This window comes from Solanum tuberosum, unplaced genomic scaffold (assembly GCF_000226075.1).
Source record: "Solanum tuberosum cultivar DM 1-3 516 R44 unplaced genomic scaffold, SolTub_3.0 scf00158, whole genome shotgun sequence".
Lineage (NCBI taxonomy): Eukaryota > Viridiplantae > Streptophyta > Magnoliopsida > Solanales > Solanaceae > Solanum > Solanum tuberosum.
This window is the reverse complement of record NW_006239083.1, coordinates 1,125,611-1,146,326: the sequence shown is the minus strand read 5'-3', so window position 1 is coordinate 1,146,326 and position 20,716 is coordinate 1,125,611. Positions and strand designations below refer to the sequence as shown.

Below are 20,716 nucleotides of genomic sequence, written 5' to 3'. Positions count from 1 at the left end.
CGATATAACCTTTATCTCAATTAAAACTGAAATACGCATATACATAATCACCTCTTTCTCTCTCCTAAATCTTGCTCAATTTTCTTTCCTCTCTCCCAATCTAATACATGAATATAATGTTAACTTTGAATGAAATATATAGATACACATTGTATCATAATAGTAGGAAGTTCCTACTCAAGATTTTGGATATCATAATCAAAATTAGCCAAAGTAATTTCATCTTTTTTTGGTACTCATATTCAAGTACATAACTAATAGGGGTCCATATCTTATATCTTACAAAATAATGCACAAGTTATGTGCATATTAGTGCTTCTTTGTTCTTCACGTCTTAGAATGAAATTCGTGTATATATAAAAACTATACCAAAAATAACTAATGATTCGAAATAATTTTTTGGACAATGAAAGTAGAATGGATTAGCGTTTGTCGCCATTGATGGCATCAACAAGATGCAGCATTTACCCTCAAAATCAAAGCTATTCCGTTCACTTCACACATCACTATCACTCACCAGCAAGAACCGAGCAGCAGAGCAGAATTGCTTATCTCTCCTCCAACTCTGCGATTCTCTGCCTAAACTCCTTCAACTCCAATCCCATATCTTCAAATTAGGCCTACAAAGTAACCCCCTTGTGCTCACAAAATTCACTTCCATTTCCTCTGAACTTAACGCTATTGCCCACGCTTCATCATTCATCTTTTCCCCATATGTTGAAACCCATTACTTTGATACCTTTCTTTTCAACACCATTATCAGAAGTTACGCTGTAACTAGTGATTTTAAGGATAATGCTTTGTGTTTGTATGGCAAAATGTTAAGTTATGGTATTTGGCCTAATAAGTTTACCTACCCTTTTGTGCTTAAGGCTTGTGCTGGGATTGGTGAGTTGAAATTAGGCCAGACTGTTCATGGGTCAGTGGTGAAACTTGGGTTTGATGATGATTCTCATGTTTTGAATACTATGGTTCACATGTATTGTTGTTGTGATGGTGGGGTTGAGTATGGGCGGAAGGTGTTTGATGAAATGCGTAACTGGGATTCAGTAGGGTGGAGTGCGATGATAGGTGGTTATGTGAGATGGGGTTTGTCTAGTGAGGCTGTAGGGTTGTTTAGAGAAATGCAGGTTGTTGGGGTAGAACCTGATGAAGTTACGATGGTTTGTTTGTTGTCTGCGTGTATAGATTTGGGTGCCCTTGAGCTAGGGAAGTGGCTCGAGGCATATATCGAGAGGGAGAATGTTCCAAAGAGTGCTGTTCTTTGGAATGCTTTAATTGATATGTTTGCAAAATGTGGTGATGTTGATAAAGCTCTGAGTTTGTTCAGGAGCATGAGTCAAAGGAATATTGTTTCTTGGACTTCAGTTATAGATGGTATGGCGATGCATGGCCGGGGAACTGAGGCTGTTTCTTTATTTGAGGAGATGAAGAAAGATGGGGTTGTACCTGATGATGTTTCCTTTATTGGGTTACTTACTGCTTGTAGCCATTCGGCTTTAGTTGAGCAAGGTAAGGGCTACTTTTATTCGATGACAAAGGAATTTGGGATTTCACCTAAGATAGAACACTACGGATGCATGGTTGATCTGTTATGTAGAGCTGGACATGTGCAAGAAGCATTGGATTTTGTTCAGAGAATGCCCATTAAGCCAAATCCAGTAATTTGGAGAACACTTATTAATGCTTGCCGTGCTCATGGTGAGCTGACGATTGGTGAAAAAATAACAAAAGAGCTGATAAAATATGAGCCTATGCATGACTCTAATTACGTAATGCTTTCTAACATTTATGCAAAAATGTTTTCTTGGGAGAAGAAGACCATGATTAGGGAAGTTATGGCGAAGAAGGGAATGAGAAAAGTTCCAGGGAGCACTATGATTGAACTATACAACGAAATCTATGAATTTGTGTCAGGAGATAAAAGTCATAGTGAGTACAAAATTATTCATCAGATGGTGGATGATATTGGAAAGGAGATTAGAAAAGCTGGATTTGTTGCTTCAACATCAGAAGTGTTACTTGATATCGATGAAGAAGATAAAGAAGGCGCTGTAAATAGGCATAGTGAAAAGCTTGCTATTGCATTTGCCCTTATGAAGACACCTCCTGGAACTCCTATCCGAATAGTGAAAAACTTACGAGTCTGTGAAGATTGCCACTCTGCAACTAAATTCATCTCAAAGACTTACAAGCGAGAAATATTGGTCAGGGACAGAAACCGATTTCACCGTTTCATAGATGGGGTTTGCTCATGCAAAGATTTCTGGTAGCTTAATGTGCATGATGTTGTAATCAATATCAGTCATGGCAACCAGGAGTGTCTTTTCATGAGCATTGTCAGCTGAACGGCTAATCCAATATGCATGGTCTTCTTGCGTAAACAATGGAACTAAAAGTATGATGCTACAAAAGGATATTCATTTTTTGGACGGTCTTCTTGATTTTCTGAGTTTCTTTTGTATCTTTGTCTCTCTGTGGAGGCATTGTTTCGTTGGAGACGTTGTAATCATGGCATCATTGGCTTCCTTAAACATCGTCACGAAGGCAGGTATACTCCATTGGTTGTCTTTGACTGGTAGATGACATTAATACTGAACAAAGGTGATGGATGCATGAGGCTTCTACAATTGACAAACAAAATTAATGCTCATAATAATAGTTGGAGAATATGCGTGAAGATGCTTTGAGAAGGGAAGCCTTGTAGCAACTGTAAGAGTTGTCCCCGTGTGACCAAGATGTCATGAGTTCAAGTCATGGAAACAACCTCTTGGATTACATATAATGGATCAAATATGGCCTGGCCCTTCATTGGAGACTGCATATAGCCGGGAGCTTTGTGCTAGTGCGCGAATTTTTCATCTCCAAGGAAAGATATATTTTGCTAAAAAAAAAAAAAGCATACCGTTGGTTATTGATTATTCACTCTGCTGACAAGAGAGAGTTGATCGAATGGTAAGCTGCCTTCAGCTCAAATCCTAAAGTTGTCCGCTCGAGTTACAAGGGAGCAAAAAGGCGGAAGTTCCTAGGAAAATATAATTTTCTTTAAACACTAATGTATTACAACTTCCCTTACTCATTAGATTCGTCCATACATGAAAATAATAATGAACAAGAAGACAAATGACTTAAAAGTATAACAGTTTTCGCGCAGCTGCTACACTCTAGCTTTTTTACCTTATCGCACCTAGTAAAATGATCTTTCATGTGAAGCATTCACCTTTTTTATTTGGGTGAAAGCTAGCGCGCAAGACTTGCTTAATCAGATACACGGAAACAAGACATAGAGTAAACAATCCATCAATGTCACGCTGAAATGTCTGTTAACTCTTGAAAAATCATGTTCCAAACACCCACAAGAATCATAAAATGAACTAGAATTCAAAATACATAAATAGTTCACAAATAATACTCGTGACTAAGGTAGTAAATATTGGAATAAAAGTTGTATGTTTGTCTAAAAATTGGCAACATTTTTGGCGTAAGAAATTACAAATTTTATAGCAAGAATCATCACTTCAATTGCATTAAAGTATGTTATCTGTAGATCCCATGAACTTATGGCGAATTTACTCAAAATTTTAACGGAGCAGCAGAGAATTATTTATGAATTTTTGAAATTCAAATACCGAAAAAAATATTAAAACGGACAAAAGTCAAAATTGCCCTTACGCACAATTTTTCCCCATGTTAATAGTTGGGATCAGTATTGCCCTCGTCGTTATGCAAATTGGATTATAGAAGACTTTCTTTTTTTTTAAATGTGAATATTTGTGATTCTCTTATGGGATGTTTAATAAAATTATATAGTGCATCTACTTTTATGTACTCTAATAATAAATAATGCTTAATTTATTAGCTAACCGTTATTGAAATGCGTCAATTTATTTCTTCTTTCATATTCAAATGTCAAGATATATTAATCTCTTATATTTCTTCGAAGCTATGGTATATTATCGATAATTATAAATATTAAACGCAAGTTTATTAGTTTTTCAGCTTTATGTTGACTTTTATGTTTAATTATTAAAATTTTGGTTAAATTTAAACGCATACATAGACTAACAAAATAACAGTATGATGTGTAAGGCTGTTCAAAATCGAATCGAAACCGATAACCTAAATCGAAAAAAGGTTATTAGTTTATCAGTATTGGGTTATTGGTTTAGCGGTTTTGATAACGGTTTTGATTTTTTTTGTTATCGGGTTATCGGTTCTTAACGGTTTGAAGTTTTTTCTTAACGGGTTAACCGATAACCCGATAGTAAATTAAATAATTATATTTATACCATTTTGTATATAAAGTCTTTGACTTAGAGTTTGGTTTCCTACTTTTATTTTTGGTTGTCTCAAACACTTGGTTATTTTAGAATGTAAAAGTGTTTGTTTTTTAGCAAGATGTAACTTGTGAACTCATGTGCATGGTTTATTTGGTTTGTCACCTTGTTTTTAAGTGATTTTCAATGTTTTTTGTGTCAAATCTTAACAGTTAAACCGATAACGATCAAAAACTGATAAACCAATAATCGATAAGCCAATATCTTAATGGTTCTATAACGGTTTAGCATCTCTACAAACCGATAACCAATAAGCCAAATCGATAAACTTCAAAACCGAATCGAACGATACGCGGCCCTAATTACGTGTACGTTTATCAATTTATGCATTACTACTAAATATAATTATGTGTACGTTTATCAATTTATCAATTACTACTAAATATAATTATGTGTACGTTTGTCAATTTGTCAATTACTACTAAATTTAATTAATTTATTACCTTCACAACTCCTTGATGAAGAAGAAGTTGGTATAATATTAACTCTTTAACTATAAAATATGAATTTAATTTGCAGTCAAAGATAAGATCTTTCTTTAGATATAATCCACTTTAATTTGCAACTAATATATAAAATTTAATTACTTCATCATACCCTTTTGTCAATATTTCTATTTTCTTCAAACCACAACTTAAAATAAAATTTTTAAAAAAAAAAAAATTAAAAAAAACAACTTAGTACTGTGAATCACCCTTCTCCCCTGTACCATTCTGTTCTCTTTCTGTCAACAATAGTCCTCCACCTTCTTCTTCATCATCCTGCTGAAGCTGACACTTCTTTTCTGCTTCTTTTGCCTTCAATGTCTGCAATTTCTGATGATTATAATAAGCAACTCCCAAGAATGCTAACCCATATCCAACCAAATTCAATGGAGTCACACTATCCTTAATCACAGACCAAGAAAATGCAATAAGCAGCCAATCTTTAACAACCCCACCAATATTCATTGTTAAAGCTGAAGTCTTTCCAACAACCAAGAACACAGCTAAGTTCAATGCAAATGCACACAAACAATTAGTACCAAAAACCATAAAATCAAAATCAAAACCAAAACCCCTTTCTTTAAAAACTGGAAGTTCAACAAAAACCCATGGAATTGACAAGAAAACAAAGCAACTTGGAGCAACATAGTATAATGTAGCAATAGGGTTTAGCTTAATTCCCTTTGAATTCAACAAAATCTGAATCAAGACCAATCTAGTTGCTTCAACTAAAACAGAGAGTAATTGAAGTGAAACCCCAAAAGAATCAAACTTTGATTCACCATAAGCAGCAATAGCAACCCCAATTGAAATTGCCAACATATTACACATGGTGGATTTCTTAAAACTATCTTTTTTCAACAAAATCCCAATTGTGTAAACTGCAACTGGCATTAAGGCTTTAAGCATTTGAATGAAGGAAACAGAGAGGTAAATATAAGCAGAATTTGATAGCCAGAGTGAAAGAGAGTAAAGGGCACCAATGGGTAAAACGCAAGTGAAATATACTCTGCGGGATAAGGTGAAAAGTTCGACCAATTTGAGGATACGTACGAGGAAGAAAGCTAAAGAAGAACAAAAACCCATGTGAATCATTGTAAGAGAAATTGGAAAAGGCCAATTGTAGAGCTTTTTATCAAGAATGTATTTGTTGTATACAATGACAGTGCCGGAGAGGACAATCCAGATTGCTAAGTAAGTATACAAAAGAATTACTTTTTTCAGTACTCCGCCGGAAAGGGTGGCGTTTTTTGCCATCATGGTGGCAGTTCACGGCGGAGGAAGGCGGTTCACGGCGGAGGAAGAGGAGGATTTGGTTGTGTAGAATTTGAGGAGATTGGGAAAAAAGTGAAAGGACTTGGAATATTTGTAAGAAAATCTAATAAACCAATTTGAGTACAAGTCTAATTATAACAAATGTTATTTAACACAACAAGAATACTTAAAAATTGGAATATAATCACGAGAATTTACATCCTCCGTCACAAAATAAGTATTATTTCATCCGTAAAAACATTATCTCAAAATAAATATTATCTTAAAAATTGAAAAACAAAATTAATATATTTTCTCAACTATATCTTTATATTTCATATTCTTAACGTTATTCAATTTTTAAAAAAAATAAAAAATTAATTAGGAGTAATTTAATAAACTATATATTATATTTATTAATTTTTTTAATGAATATAAATTTTACTAAGATGACCCTTATTTTGAAAGAAAAAAAAAATAGTTATAAAGGATATAACATGAAAAATATAATATTGATATGCGCTTGAAAAATATTACACTGAGTATTTAAGGATCGTTCGGTATAAATTCATATATTCAATCAAATATAATATAATCTAATTCAAACTTATTTTTTAAACACTTCATCATATCAATTTGTTCAAAAATTATGATCGCAAAATTATAACTTTGAGATAATTTAGATTACATATCAAAGGACCATACTTGGTGTTTATATCTTCCTTCTTTTTTTTTGTTATTTTTGTCTAAGAGCTTCTTTATTTTTGACTTTCTTAGTAATAGGAACTTACAATTTTAGAATTGAAAATAAAAAATATTTTTCGCTTGAATAATTTTCTCTTATCACTCCGTGTTTATAGCAAAATATAGATGAATGATATATGCTTATAGATTGACTTTTAACACTTAACTATAGATAATTAATATATATATATAATGAAATTATTTAACTATAAACAATTTATATATAAAATAAATAGTACAGATAGTCTGAACTCTGATACTTTATTTTTCAATAAAATCTTTGTTACTGCTTCTTTATTTTTTTTAAAATTAACACGTGTTTTTATCTAATACTTCGATATTTACTAGGTAAGGGGATCAGATTGTACCTAGGGAAAAGTTGTGAATTTATTTTTTCACTAAAGTGAAAAGTGGAGGAACATATTACAACAAAGTGCAACTTAAAGAGGAAAATCAATTGATACTCTTTAGTATCTTAAGGCAAATAGCTGGTTAGATATTTTTAATATCCAGTTAATATACATGATTATGCTCATAAAATACATGAATTAAAGTTCTAGTTAATTTTCTATTCAGAACAATCTTTAACATAAAATAAAAAACCATAGTCACTTTTAAAATGCTTCTCCATCCTTGCCCTTATATAGCTTTAGCAATCAGCCCGTAGCTATTTGCCAAAAGATGGTCAAGTTTTCTATTTGTGGCACTTTGTTCTTCCACATGCTGCCTTATTTAAACCATGGGGAAGGTCGATTTAAATTTGAACGGGTCGAAATTGACATACAAAAGTTACTTTAACTCAAAGGGGTAAAAAATGCATATCATAACCTAACTCATCCAATTCTTACTAAATTTTAATTTTTTACTTGTTCTTCTATAATTTATTACTTTCTCTATTCCATTTTATGTGGCACCCTATCCTTTTATACATCCCAAAAAGAATGTAGTCTGAAAAAACTCTCCATCAACCACACAAATATTCAAGGATTATTTTAGACCACGAGTTTCAATAGTCTTCCTTTTTTTTTTAAACAATGTGTCAAATCAAAAGATGTCACACAAAATGAGACGAAGTAGTACCTAATAAAACATTTTTTTTTTAATTATACTCGTATATAACATCTAACTAGAAAATATCCTCAAGAACATGTATTCTATAGAATACAAATAAGAGTTCTAAGCACAACAGGTAACATATAATCCATTGATGGCCTCAGAATTATTTCCCAATTCAATCAATCAAAACACCAGGTTATCATCTAAATAGGTTTAAGCTCTGCTAGAAATACATGCCACAAAATAGAATCAAGAATACTGTAACAAATACACATGCAGACATATGTCAAGCATAACAGTTAGTGCAGAAGGTACAAAAAACATACAACATGAGATTTTAGGCAACTCAACGTTTTCGAGATGGGTTTCCTTGCGGGTGTACCCACTAGTTTTCCTATTTAACTTGTATTGGAAGATGGGAAATGTGCTTCCAATGAAGTACACTTTTACGAGCAAGAGATAGTATCAATATCCATTCTTAGCCTTATAAACAGCAGCGCTGTCAGCTAAGGACGACAAAGTGGGTCACTAATCAGCAGACCCCTGTCCACCAGTAGCAACCCGATAACCGTGACCATTTCTAATGGTACCACTGTGTATCATCAATTAAATCCAAGGAGATACAAGCATTGAATGTCAGAGGCAGGACATAAAATTCATCATGCCTAACTGAGAAACTCCACTCCCCATAATGATATCAACAAAATTCTCTTCTCAAGTACCACCGATGAATTCCAGTGGGTTTCCAAACATGATCCCAGCAGGGTAGAGCGCTTCAGGAAAATAGCTCTAGAAACTTAAATTAAACAGATATTATGTTTACGTAACAACAGCTAACAAGAATATGATTCAAAAACTAGGCATAATAAATCATTGGGAAGTATAAATTATAGAGCTTAACAAGATAACACTCAAGACATTTGTCATGTTCCTCTTAACTGACGAGAAACAGCATGGTTCAACTAGGGTACAGCAGTCCAGCAGTGTCAAAGCACATAGTAGGAGGCCACCATTCCTTCAAATTAGAAGGTCTAAAAGGCAAAGATAGGCGATAAACAAAAGCAAACATCTGTCAGTTCCCCCCCATCTTCAGGCAAAGTGACTTCAATATCCGCCAGGACACTCTCATCTCACTAAGATGGCACTGCATAAACAAACAAAAAATTGTTAGCCCCAGATCAACTTGATTAAAAGCATTAAGATATTGCAAATTCCTCTACATGGGATCAACCCATTACAGATATCATAGCTGAAAATATCCATAAAACCCATTTAGCACAAAACTAGTGGTGAGGAACAAATGTTAACCTTCAAGGATAAGGGTCCAATATACCCAAATTGAGCTGGCAGTTCAAAATAAATCAGTAAAAAGGAGCTAACTAATCCACCCTTTGCTTTTCGAGAAGCACAATTCAGTTCACAAGATCTAAGAGCCTGTTTGGATTGGGCTTATTTTAGGTGCTTTTGAGCCAAAATGGTTTTTAAGCACTTTTGTAGTGTTTGGGTAAAATTATAGAAGTGCTTATAAACACTTGTTTTTAAGCCAAAGCTAATCCAAACAGGCTCTTCAAAGTCAATAATAAACTAGCAGATGCATGTTTATCATCTATATTCCAGTTCAGTTTTTACTTGAAACTTCTCTAGATCCAGTCAATCTGCAAACTGACAATCATGGGAGGAAAGGACTACTATTCACGTCTAGCACATAACATTTTGTTTCTTTTATAGAAGTCAAACTGCAAGATTAAGTAAATCATATGCCAGTCCAATATCTTCATGAAGCTACATAATCACAGCAGACAAATACTACTCAAGGCCTCTATATAAACCATGAGATGTTCTAAATGTGCTTCCATGAGTTACATTGTCAGGCAGAAAAGCACTTGCACACCAAGAAACATTAAAGGCATCAATAAAGTAAACACCAAGGAGGAGGACATACTGTATGTAGAAGTATCAATCTGCTCAGGAAGCTCTTTTATGTCTACTTCAAACCTTTCCTGAACCTACAATAGTGAAGCACAAGCAACTTAGAAAATTATGGACAACACTTCCATAACAAGATAAAATATTCAACAGTCCCCAAACCTGATTAAGAACTTCAGAATCTGATGCAGAGGACACAAATGTAATGGCAAGGCCTTTCGTTCCAAACCTACCAGCTCTACCCACCTATCAATGTTTTCAAAGACAAAATAATTAGCACTAAAAGCACAAGTAATCAAAAGTTGAAACAGTGAATCCAAATAAATAAGGACTTACTCTGTGAAGGTAAGTGTCTGCAGAATCTGGCATGTCATAGTTAATAACAATGTTGACCCTTTCAATGTCAATGCCCCTACCAACCAAATCAGTTGCCACGAGAATTCTCTTATGACCCTCCTTGAAAGATTTGTAGCGAGTCAATCTACAAGTCAAAGATTCACACAGTTTAACAAACATCAAGAATAGCATTATAAAAATTCCACACCCTACTTATTCCACTCAATTGACATGCAATAAGGACCTGAAAGTAATTTGACGGAGGATCTCCAAATTTTAACCATTTCAACAGGGAAGAAAAAGACGACAACAACAACAACAACAACAACACACCCGGTGTAATCCCACAAGTGAGGTTTGGAGAGGGTAGTGTGTACACAAACCTTACCCCTAGGGAGATAGAGAAGTTTTCAGATGGACCCTCTCAACTCAAGTAAAAGCAATTCGGAAAGAGGAAGCCAAGACACAATGCTAAAGGGAGCATGACAAAGCATACTTAATAAAGGACACTCACTACAACAAAATATCTGATCGAGAAGTGCAAGAAACACTAATTTGAAATAGAAATGGAATAAACAAGAAACTCTCTCAGAGTAATACCTACAACTACTAATATGAAGGAAAACGAGACAACTCTCAATTGCCTAACTAATCCTCTACCCTAGTTTGTGTCCTCCATAACCTCCTATCTAAGGTCATGTCTTCGGTAAACTGAAGTTGGGCCATGTCCTGTATAAATCACCTCTCCCCAATACTTCTTCGGTATACCACTACCTCTCCTATAATCATCCGAGGCAACCTCTCACACTCACATTGGGGCATCCAAGTGACATTTTGCACTAGCAACTTTAAAAATGATTTTAGGTCTATTTTTGGCTCTAGCTCTTGTCAATAATTATGTGATTTGTTAAGCTCTCTTGAGCAATTTTTTAGCCTTTCCAATAAGGTCGACAACTAGAGTTTGCAATTTCTTTTTAATTGCCATTGTGTATAGGCTTTCTAGTTTAGTTTCCATTAGAATTTCCATTTTCACAAGTATCTAAGCTCGTAGGCTAATAAATATGAAGCTTCATTGGGTGAATTGTTGTTATTTAGCCATTTTTATGCTTGAATGTGAAAGTATTGGTTGCAAACATTATTTTATGCCCTATTGACTAAGTTCTTGCTTGAGAATGAAGAATTGAGTTTAGGTAATTTGGATAACAAGGTATTAGGCTGATTGAGGAATCAACTAAGCTTAATAACAAAGGTTTGAACTAGAGTAGGAATAACCTCTATTGGCTTCATAAGCAATTGCATGTAGTGTTGCCTTATTTGACTTGAGAAAGCTAATATGGGCCAAGTTTCTCATTAATCAAGAGATATTTAGTATTGAAAGTAATAACCAATCTCCAATCACAATAGCCAGCTAATTAGGTATTACCCATTGAGTTAGCACCTAGGTAAGAACTACAACTCTAGGATTTTATCTATTTACTACATTCGTAGCATATTACTTTGTTTTCTAATTGTCTAGTTAATTGTTTACTTGTTACTTTCAATATGTAGTATAAAAACCAAAAATATTATCATTCAGGTAATATCGGGGGGGCTGACAAGTGGTTGTCACTACCTTAACTTATCCCAAAAAATCATCCATATTGTACCATTTTCCATGCTAAACTAGAATATAAGTAGGTGCAAAAGGAAAACTGCAATCAACAACAGTCACGCACCTTTCTTCCTGAGTCATGCCAGAGTGGATGCAGATAGATGGAAAATTACACTCCGCTAGTAATTTATTCAGCTCTGCTGCTCTGTTCACACTCTTGACAAATATAACTACTTGATTGAAGTCCAAGGCATCCAGCAGATCATTTAGCTTCCGGTTTTTCTCCGTTTCACTCAATTTGATGTAATGCTGTTATAATAAAAGAAACCAGATAAGAAAGCTAATTTGGATGTAAAGAAATCATGGCATCATATCTTTGCACCCAAGATGTACCTGTACAAGTCCATGAAGGGTCAACTTTGCCTCATCGTCAACATAAATCTCCATTGGCTGAAAAGAACGCCACGGTAAAGCATATTAGGAGCTTCATGAAGCTAATGGTACCCAGAATGAGGGATGAAGAAGAATCCACAGTCCATCTGTGCATTTTCTCCCGGGAGATGGTAAAATCAGACCAACTATTCCTCATTGTTGCTCAACATATTTACAACACCAACAAGAATCTTTCCCTTAATAGTGCAAGCATCGATCCGACCTAGATAATTCCATCCCACACAATACCTTTACCCCCATGACAAAAACATTTTAATTTGTACTTCTGATCACAAGCACAAATGGAAGAAAACAAAGGAACTACAAGCTCAGAGCACAACAACCCATTTTTCTCTGTGCACATCCCTCACTAGCTTTGACCAAATAAACTACACTACTAAATGCTAGCAGAAATTTGAAATGATGAAAATCGGAAGACTTCAACTTTCAAGTAGAATTGGCAGAGGACATTACATCTTGCATAAATTTTTTGCAGACTGGACGGATCTCCTTGCTGAGTGTTGCTGAAAACATCATTACTTGCTTGTCATGGGGAGTCATCTTGAAGATTGCCTGCACATCTCTCCTCATGTCTGCAAACAGAGTACAGGTAATGAGTTGCTAAAAGATAATGTCGCGGAAATATGCAACTAGAATCATGAAAGCAGGATATTAAGCCAAGACATACCAAGAGAATCAAGCATCTTGTCACATTCATCCAGAATAAAATGCCTCACATTCTTCAGAGATAGGTCTTTCTCTCTAGCCAATGCAAGTACTCTTCCAGGAGTTCCAACAACAACATGAGGACATTCATTCTTCAGAAGCTCCTTGTGAAGTTTGATATTGACACCACCATAGAAGACAGCAACCTTGATATCAGGCAAATATGTGCTGAACCTCTCAAATTCATGACAAATCTGCAGACAACAAAAGAACCCCACAAAAAAAGAGGGTTACTTGATATTTGGAGAGAAAAAATATGATTAGTGAAGCAGAAAAGCAGATTTCATTGCATACCTGATAAGCTAATTCCCTTGTATGACATAAGACCAAAGCAGCAACCTGACCAGGAACAGGTTCAATCTGCTGCAGAGTCGAAAGAACAAAAACAGCAGTTTTGCCCATTCCAGATTTGGCTTGACAAATAACATCCATACCCAAAATAGCTTGTGGAATACACTCATGTTGCACTGATGAAGAACCAAATAGAGTGGAGCCAAAAAGGCCTCAGTTTCAGATTTAAAAAGTTTACCACAGTATACTTCTCCAAAATAGTAGTGATAGTAATAATTTACCTGAAAACAGATAGAGAAATAGATTGTCAAGAACCCACTAAATAGGCAAACAAGGTGAGGTTTTACCAAAAACAATGAATGGATAAACAAAATAGACAAAATGAATTGAAGACAGCATGCATTGCTGAGTGTTTCAGTTTTTTATGCATTTGTCTTCAATAAAGTACACATTTGCTTCATTTTGCGCTTAAAACCCTTAGAAAACAAAGGTCCTCTGACAGCACCGGTGAAAGCATAGAGAGGAGTAAACTCCCTTTCCCCCTCCTTCCCCCAGGGGAAAACTTCTTTTTTATAGTAAAGTAGGTGAATTGTAGACAGATATACACATACACCAAACAAAGAAAAAAAGAAGAATATTCAGTTTCTTTAAAGGATGTGAGACTATGAGTGCAGGGGGAGAAATAGATGTAACAACCCAAGCCAAGCAAAAACAGTTCTTATTTAATTTTTCGGCTAAGTTCTTTTGTGATAACGCATATAATATATACACTCATTATTTCTGGCTTCTTCTTTTTCCAGTTTTCTTATATATCACTTTAAGCCATCTTAAGTAGCCCAAATTGACCTGGTTGGATTACAATTTTAAGGGCTAAATTTGACGTCTCTAAAGAATAATATTCTCAACCACTAGCATCCTGAATGTTGCCCGATTTCAATAAGAAAACTCATAAATTAATGAGTGAAAAAACAAGATCACACAGATCAAAATGCCTTCAAAGATAGTCAAATTTAGCCCATGCAAGTGTAACTCAGTTAACCCATCTAAACTTGGACGAGTTGGGATAGGAATATACACATTGATGAGCCAACTCAGACACAGCCAAAGTTAGCCCATCTTTCTCACGTGTTTGACCACTAGTTGAATAGGATGGTGGACAGCTTGACACCACACAGAAAAATATTCTTATTGGCAGTTAAAATATCAAAAAAGGAAATAAACACCCCATAGAACAATAAATTTGCAGAATCAATGTACAGATACGAGATGACTTGCCTTCAGAGGGATGCTCAAACCCTGAATCCACAATAGCCCGCAGTAGCTCTGGCTTTAAAAGAAAGTCTCTGAATCCAGAACTGTGAATTCCAACATAACCCCTACATTGACAAAAACATTTAGACTTATTATAATATTCAAAATCACAGGCTTAGGAAGTAGAAAAGAAGAATGATAATCAGATATGGTGGCGTATTGAAACCATTTATTCAGTAAGTGCGCAGATATATTTACTGTTAAAATAAAAATAGAAGAGATCCTCACTTTTTTTTTTACTTTTTTTTTTGATAACCGAGAAATTCGAGAAGAGATCCTCACTTCTCACCATATGAACATAACTACATGACAGAAGACACTAGTTTTTCCAACTCAAAACTGTATAAAAAGAACAAGAAAAAGTATTTACACTAAGCGCTTCGCACTCTCAATCTCAGTTTATAAAGTTAAGGCACACAGAAAAAAGACATTCGCTTTAATTATAACAGGGATGGACCACAACAATCGAATTGATTATCTCAATGAACAAGTACACTATATTACTTATTAGAAAAGATTGTAGAAACCATAAACACGCATAGTCTGAGCCATACCACTTGCTTTACACAAATTGGGTCAAACTTCAGGGTCAACCTTTATATAAGCATCACGACACCACACATGTTCACACAAATTTCAGAAAAAGAACGAAAAATATAAATTGAAGTAAAGCTCACTTCTTGGCAGACTCGCCGTTTACTTTTCCATTAACGGAATCTGGGGCCTTCTCATCATCTTCTTCGTAGTCGAGAAGTTCTTCCTCGTAAGCTTCGTTTTCCTTTGTATCTCCCATCTTGCTACTTTACTGCACATGTGAATCGAAGATCTCATTAAGCAAATAGTATCAAAATTCAGATCAGTAAACATGAATACTTAGTTTTCGAAAGTAAAGATCAACTCTTTCAAAGTTCAAACTAAATCTATTGCAGGAAGTAGAGGATAAAAAAGAAAACTTTCTCACAGGGGAAGTGCTTACCAGTTGGAGACTGCCGGAAAAACTGAGTTCTTGCGGCGAATTAGGGTTAGGGTTTGGAGCGTCTGCAGAAAAAAATGTTAGAACTAAAAAGAGTGTGATAAGGGAGTTTGAATTGAAAGGGGATAGGTTAATAACGAGGGATACTGAAATTTTCTTACCATTTTTGTCCTTGTGCTATATCAAAATTACGGTTTGGTACAAGTTGGAAGTGGTAGATAGAGCTGTCAAAATGGATTTGGCCCGCTAGGTCGGTCCAACCCAATTCTTGAATTAAATGGGATTGGGCTCAATTTTTTCAGCCTATTTAGGTATGAGGCTTTTTAGCCCAGCCTCATTTGGCCCGCTGGCCTCGTAGGGCCAACCCACAAGCCTTAGAGGCCAGCCCGCGGGCTATGAATTCTAAAAATATTTATTATATATATTTTAAGTAGTGTTTTACTTGTTAAGATTTTGTCAATAAATATTTTTAAAGTATCAATATAAAATCAAGACTATATTTTTTACTATATCTCTTACACTTTAGGGTCATTAGTCCACTAAATTTTCTTATTAGCTCAAGTCCATTACTCCATCATAACTATGAATCTTTGACCTTTTTCACATTTGTTTTTATGCCTAATTTTTCAATTCTCTTTTATTGTCTTGTTTATGAAAATAGTGATCATGTAATGTTTTTTTGCTCGGATGAATCTTATGAATGTTGTATCTTGGCTATTATGTATTTGTTTTGTAAATATTCACTGAAGTATGTGTAATTCATGAATGAATTTATGTATGTATTGATGTCGTGTTCATCGGACATCAACGTTAGTATCTTTTCTAAGAGGAAAATGTTGTCCATTTTTTGGTTGAAGGGCCAACCCGTCCCAATTTGTGGCCCGCTTAGGACTGGGTTGGGCTGTTATTTTATAGGCCCTTTAATTAAAAGGGTCAGCCCGTCCCAACCAAACTCTCTCGCCCGTTAGGGTTGGGTTGAGTCAGCCCATTTTGACAGCTCTAGTGGTAGATTTGAAATTTGGGAGGTCAATGGATAAATAAGTTTTTTATTGGAATTTTTACATAAATAATATATTTATTTGATTAATTACGCTTTTAAGTGTTACTTTTTTTTAATACCATATATGATATAATTTTAGCTTTAATAATTATTTGATATAAATTTGTATTAAAGTTGTATTAAAATTGTATATTATGTGAAGTTTTGAAAAATTGTATTAAATATAAATAATCGGTGGTCTGGTGGTAGTGATTATGAAAAAAAGAGGTGAAGCTCTGAAAAATATGTATTAGAGTTGAATTAAAATTGTATAGATATAACGATAGTTATAATACAATTCGATATTTGATATTATACATTACTATAAATTCGATAGTTATTATTCCAGAACAAATATAATACATTTCTAACAATGTAAGCTAATTTAAATAGTACCAGAATGTTTGGAATTCACATATAATACTTATGAAATATTTGTTTTAAAAATGTTTTAGTTATGTATTAGGTGATTCTGGAAAAATTGTATTAAAGTTGTATCAAAACTGTATTAAATATAAACAATCGGTGGTTTGGTGATGGTGATTTACCAATAAAGAAGAGGTGAGGTTCTGAAAAATTTGTATTAAGTTGTATAAAAAATAGTGATAAGGACAATGTTATTTGTGGTAAGAAAAGTAAGGTTAATTTGTGTAAGAGTAAAAGATATGTTATAATTCGTAAATAAAGTTATATAATATATTATTTATGTAAATTGACTTTTTTTTAATGATTGTGGTGTCTAGATCAAATTTCACGATCTTAATTAATTTTATGGAATATTTATTATCTTTCATCAGTAACAAGTATCAGTAACTTTGTCCAATTATATTAAGATAAATGGGAAGAATCACCTAATTTTTTTTTGTTCTTACTAAAATTTTAATTTAAAATTTCATAATATTCTTAACTATTTCCTTAACTACTAATTCAACTACCGCGCCATAAAAAAAAAACCTTTAATTTTTTTATTTTTTATTTTTTATATTCTTCAATTTCATGACAACTCTATAGTTTCACAATTGTAGCAAAAAAACCTTGACTACAAGAAGCATCATACACAACACAACTCATAATAAACTTTTCCTCCTTTCTTTAATTTATAGGAATAATAGGTCAAATTTCAATTATTGAAAAAGTTAATAAATGAATGTAATATGATGGTGGTAAGATGTGATAGATACTTCAATAAATGACGTAAAAACGAAAAAAAAAATCCTCAAAATCTATCCATGAAGATAAAATATTCACCTTTACTTTTGAAACTTAGATTTAATTTTACAAAGGAATAGACTAAATAAATCGTTCTTAACAATGTTTTAATGAATGTGATATACATTTCGCCCGAAAAACTTAATGGTAAGTACATACAATTATTTATTGCCAATTTTTTTTTAACATTTTTCCCATCCCATTCCAACATGATGATTAGTAGCACTATTCTTATTTACCTTGCGATTTGACTTGAATTCTCAATCTATCGATCTATAATCAAATTATTCAATTATTGAACAAGCCTCACTTGTCTATCAGGTGGACCTTAACTACACAAAGTTGAGAAAGTAATTTAACTATACAAAAAAAAAAAGGAAAATAATAAGAAGTGGTTCATAAGAATTTTTTGTTGTAAGATACATATTAATAAAAGAAAAAAGTGAAATAACATTAAAAAACAAATAGAAGTAATGATTCTACTACTCCATCTTAATCGATAAAATGGTGATTCTTCTACACAAAAAAGGCAACGATCCACCACTATTAGAATCAGAAACAACAAAATCCAGAAATATAAGGCAAAAAAAAAAAAAACTAAATAAAACCTTGTAAAAATTATACCTAACACACTGACCTTCTCTATTGAAATTTCTCACAGTAGAAATTGGAACTCAAAAATTACAGCCAAAAGGAGGTCATACTTAACTACTTGTTCAGGAAACTTTAGGGGATGAAATTGGTGGTCTCTTCTTTGTCTTTGATGTCACTTTTTGTTTTTGAAGAGAGAAGAGAATAACAGGTTAACGGAAGCTTTAAAATTGAATGTGAGATATAATGAATGTGTTGGTGCTTTAGATTCAAGACACATTTTATTATAATATGTTGAAAAGTAAAAAATGCCCTCAAATTGAATTTTAAAGACCAAAAACTAACATATTGATACCACTTCATTACTCACACTTCTATGATAGTAGAACACTTGCACTAAATAATTGGGTGACAATAGTTTTGTATATTATGTTAACGTTTTCCACAAAAATAGGAGGAAAAAATTACGTAAATGGTGGGAAAAATGGACTACTTTGATTAAAGTAATTTGTACGATCTATAATATTATTTTAAATTGTGATGATACCTATTATCATGCAAAATGTGAACATAAATTGTAATAGATCGTTTGGATATTAATTGCCTCCAAATCAGGTGATATGAGTAAATAATACCTAATTAAACAATAAATACGATCATTTTGATATCACACTGTCTAGAAAATAAAAAGATGAGTAGATAAAGAAATAGCATCATAGTTTGATATTATAAATCAGCTAGTAGTACTCACTTGCATATATAAGAGTGCAATATGAGTAGAAATTTAAAAACACGTGTACTCGTAAGTTTACATTTTCTATTGTTTTTCTCAAAAAGTCGAATAATTATCCAGATCTTATTGTGAAAGAAATAAAATTCCCTACAAAATGGTGATTTCGATCCAATCTCATTCATTTTTTTGAAAAACGTGGACTTGTATCATAACACAGATATTCATTTATTGAAAATATAGTATAACATGTGATTTCTACCAATCATAATGAAAAAATCTCTTATGCCGCAGAAATATGATATATGCATATATCAATTCTAGCAATTTTCAAATAGATCAAGATTCCTGAATACAGTGGCAGAACCAAAATTTTCATATGGGGGGTTGGATCAAATCAAACAAAAAAGGGGCTAGATAAAGTTCAACTCTATCTCAAAGAACACTTTTATTATGTCCATAGTATTTAGCTTATTAAAATTATTTTAATAGAGAGATCGCGTTCCAATTGTCTAGAAGAAAAAATCAAATGCATACGGCTAAAAATGCCATACAAAGTGATTCGATCCCGCGTGTCCTTGCATTGATCGAATCTCTTTGCCACTAAACCAAGCGTTGGACTTGTGTTTGAGGGGGTTCAATAATCCATATATACACATATTATAAAAATTTAATCCTATAAATACTATGTAATTTTTTTGTCGAGGGGTTCATGAACCCCCAAAGCTTCATGCAACTTTACCCCTATTTGAATGACTGAAATGTAGTCGGTAAATCTATATGTATAGTGGGATCATATGAGATAATGCTAGTTCTCCTCAAACTATAAAATACAATATGTGTATGAAATAGGGGTGAGAATAAATATCGGAAAAATGAAAAATCGAACCGAATCAAACTATTTCGGTTCTTCGGTGTTTCGATTCAGTGTCAGTTCTTTTTTTCGGAACTTCGGTGTAAGGGTCTCAAAATTACGGTGCACCGAAGAATCAAAGTTTTATTAAATAAATTTAAAACTATTTATATTGTATTATTTAATAATACATTATCATTTACACTTCAAAACAGTAAAGGGTACCCAGCCTAAACAAAACTATTTTGATGTTATTACTTTTTATTGTTAGACTGTTAGTTGTTACTTTGAAGTGAACAACAATTGTTACTTTATCATATTCCTTCTTTATTTTTATTCACGCCAAAAAAACCGATTTAAAAACACCGAACTAAACCGAACCGAATCGATCTAATTTGATTTGAAATATGGTGCACACTTTTCTAAAATCGAATACTGAAGAACCAAACCAAAATTTAATTAAACCGAACGGCACCCCTAGACTATGAAATATTTTTCATAGAAAAACTTGCATAAAGGCCAAAAGAATAGGAAACACTATGAAGTATTTTTCATAGAGAAACTTACATAAAGGCCAAAAGAATAGGAAACATTATGAAATATTTTTCATAGAGAAACTTACATAAAGGCCAAAAGAATAGGAAACACTATGAAGTATTTTTCATAGAGAAACTTACATAAAGGCCAAAAGAATAGGAAACACTATGAAGTATTTTTCATAGAGAAACTTACATAAAGGCCAAAAGAATAGGAAACGCGCCAGGTAGGGGTCGAACCTACGACTTTCTGCTTAGGAAACAGACGCTCTATCCACTGAGCTACAGGCGCTTTA

At 33.4% G+C, this 20,716-nt stretch overlaps 3 protein-coding genes and 1 non-coding gene across 4 annotated transcripts; 1 reads left to right on the top strand and 3 right to left on the bottom strand.

The window, feature by feature from the left end:
- The first annotated feature begins 300 nt into the window (after window positions 1-300).
- Window positions 301-3,137, top strand: LOC102588160 (pentatricopeptide repeat-containing protein At4g21065-like). Its single transcript, XM_006353630.2, has one exon. It carries the CDS (start codon window positions 456-458, stop codon window positions 2,271-2,273), a length of 1,818 nt encoding a protein of 605 aa, XP_006353692.1. The 5' UTR covers window positions 301-455; the 3' UTR covers window positions 2,274-3,137.
- A 1,877-nt stretch (window positions 3,138-5,014) lies between these two features.
- On the bottom strand, window positions 5,015-6,173 carry LOC102596576 (probable sugar phosphate/phosphate translocator At4g32390). The gene has a single exon (XM_006353653.2). It carries the CDS (start codon window positions 6,080-6,082, stop codon window positions 5,015-5,017), a length of 1,068 nt encoding a protein of 355 aa, XP_006353715.1. The 5' UTR covers window positions 6,083-6,173.
- A 2,477-nt stretch (window positions 6,174-8,650) lies between these two features.
- LOC102587835 (DEAD-box ATP-dependent RNA helicase 56) lies at window positions 8,651-15,575 on the bottom strand. Its single transcript, XM_006353629.2, has 12 exons — window positions 15,466-15,575; window positions 15,167-15,294; window positions 14,454-14,554; window positions 13,182-13,354; window positions 12,850-13,081; window positions 12,636-12,754; window positions 12,123-12,179; window positions 11,854-12,038; window positions 10,139-10,283; window positions 9,965-10,048; window positions 9,819-9,882; window positions 8,651-9,020 (listed from the first exon to the last, which is right to left on the bottom strand). The coding sequence occupies exons 2-12, from the start codon at window positions 15,280-15,282 to the stop codon at window positions 9,010-9,012; spliced, it is 1,287 nt and encodes a 428-aa protein (XP_006353691.1). The 5' UTR covers window positions 15,283-15,294; window positions 15,466-15,575; the 3' UTR covers window positions 8,651-9,009.
- A 5,064-nt stretch (window positions 15,576-20,639) lies between these two features.
- Window positions 20,640-20,712, bottom strand: TRNAR-CCU (transfer RNA arginine (anticodon CCU)). Its single transcript has one exon. It is a non-coding gene; the product is annotated as a tRNA-Arg (tRNA).
- Between the last annotated feature and the right edge of the window lie 4 nt (window positions 20,713-20,716).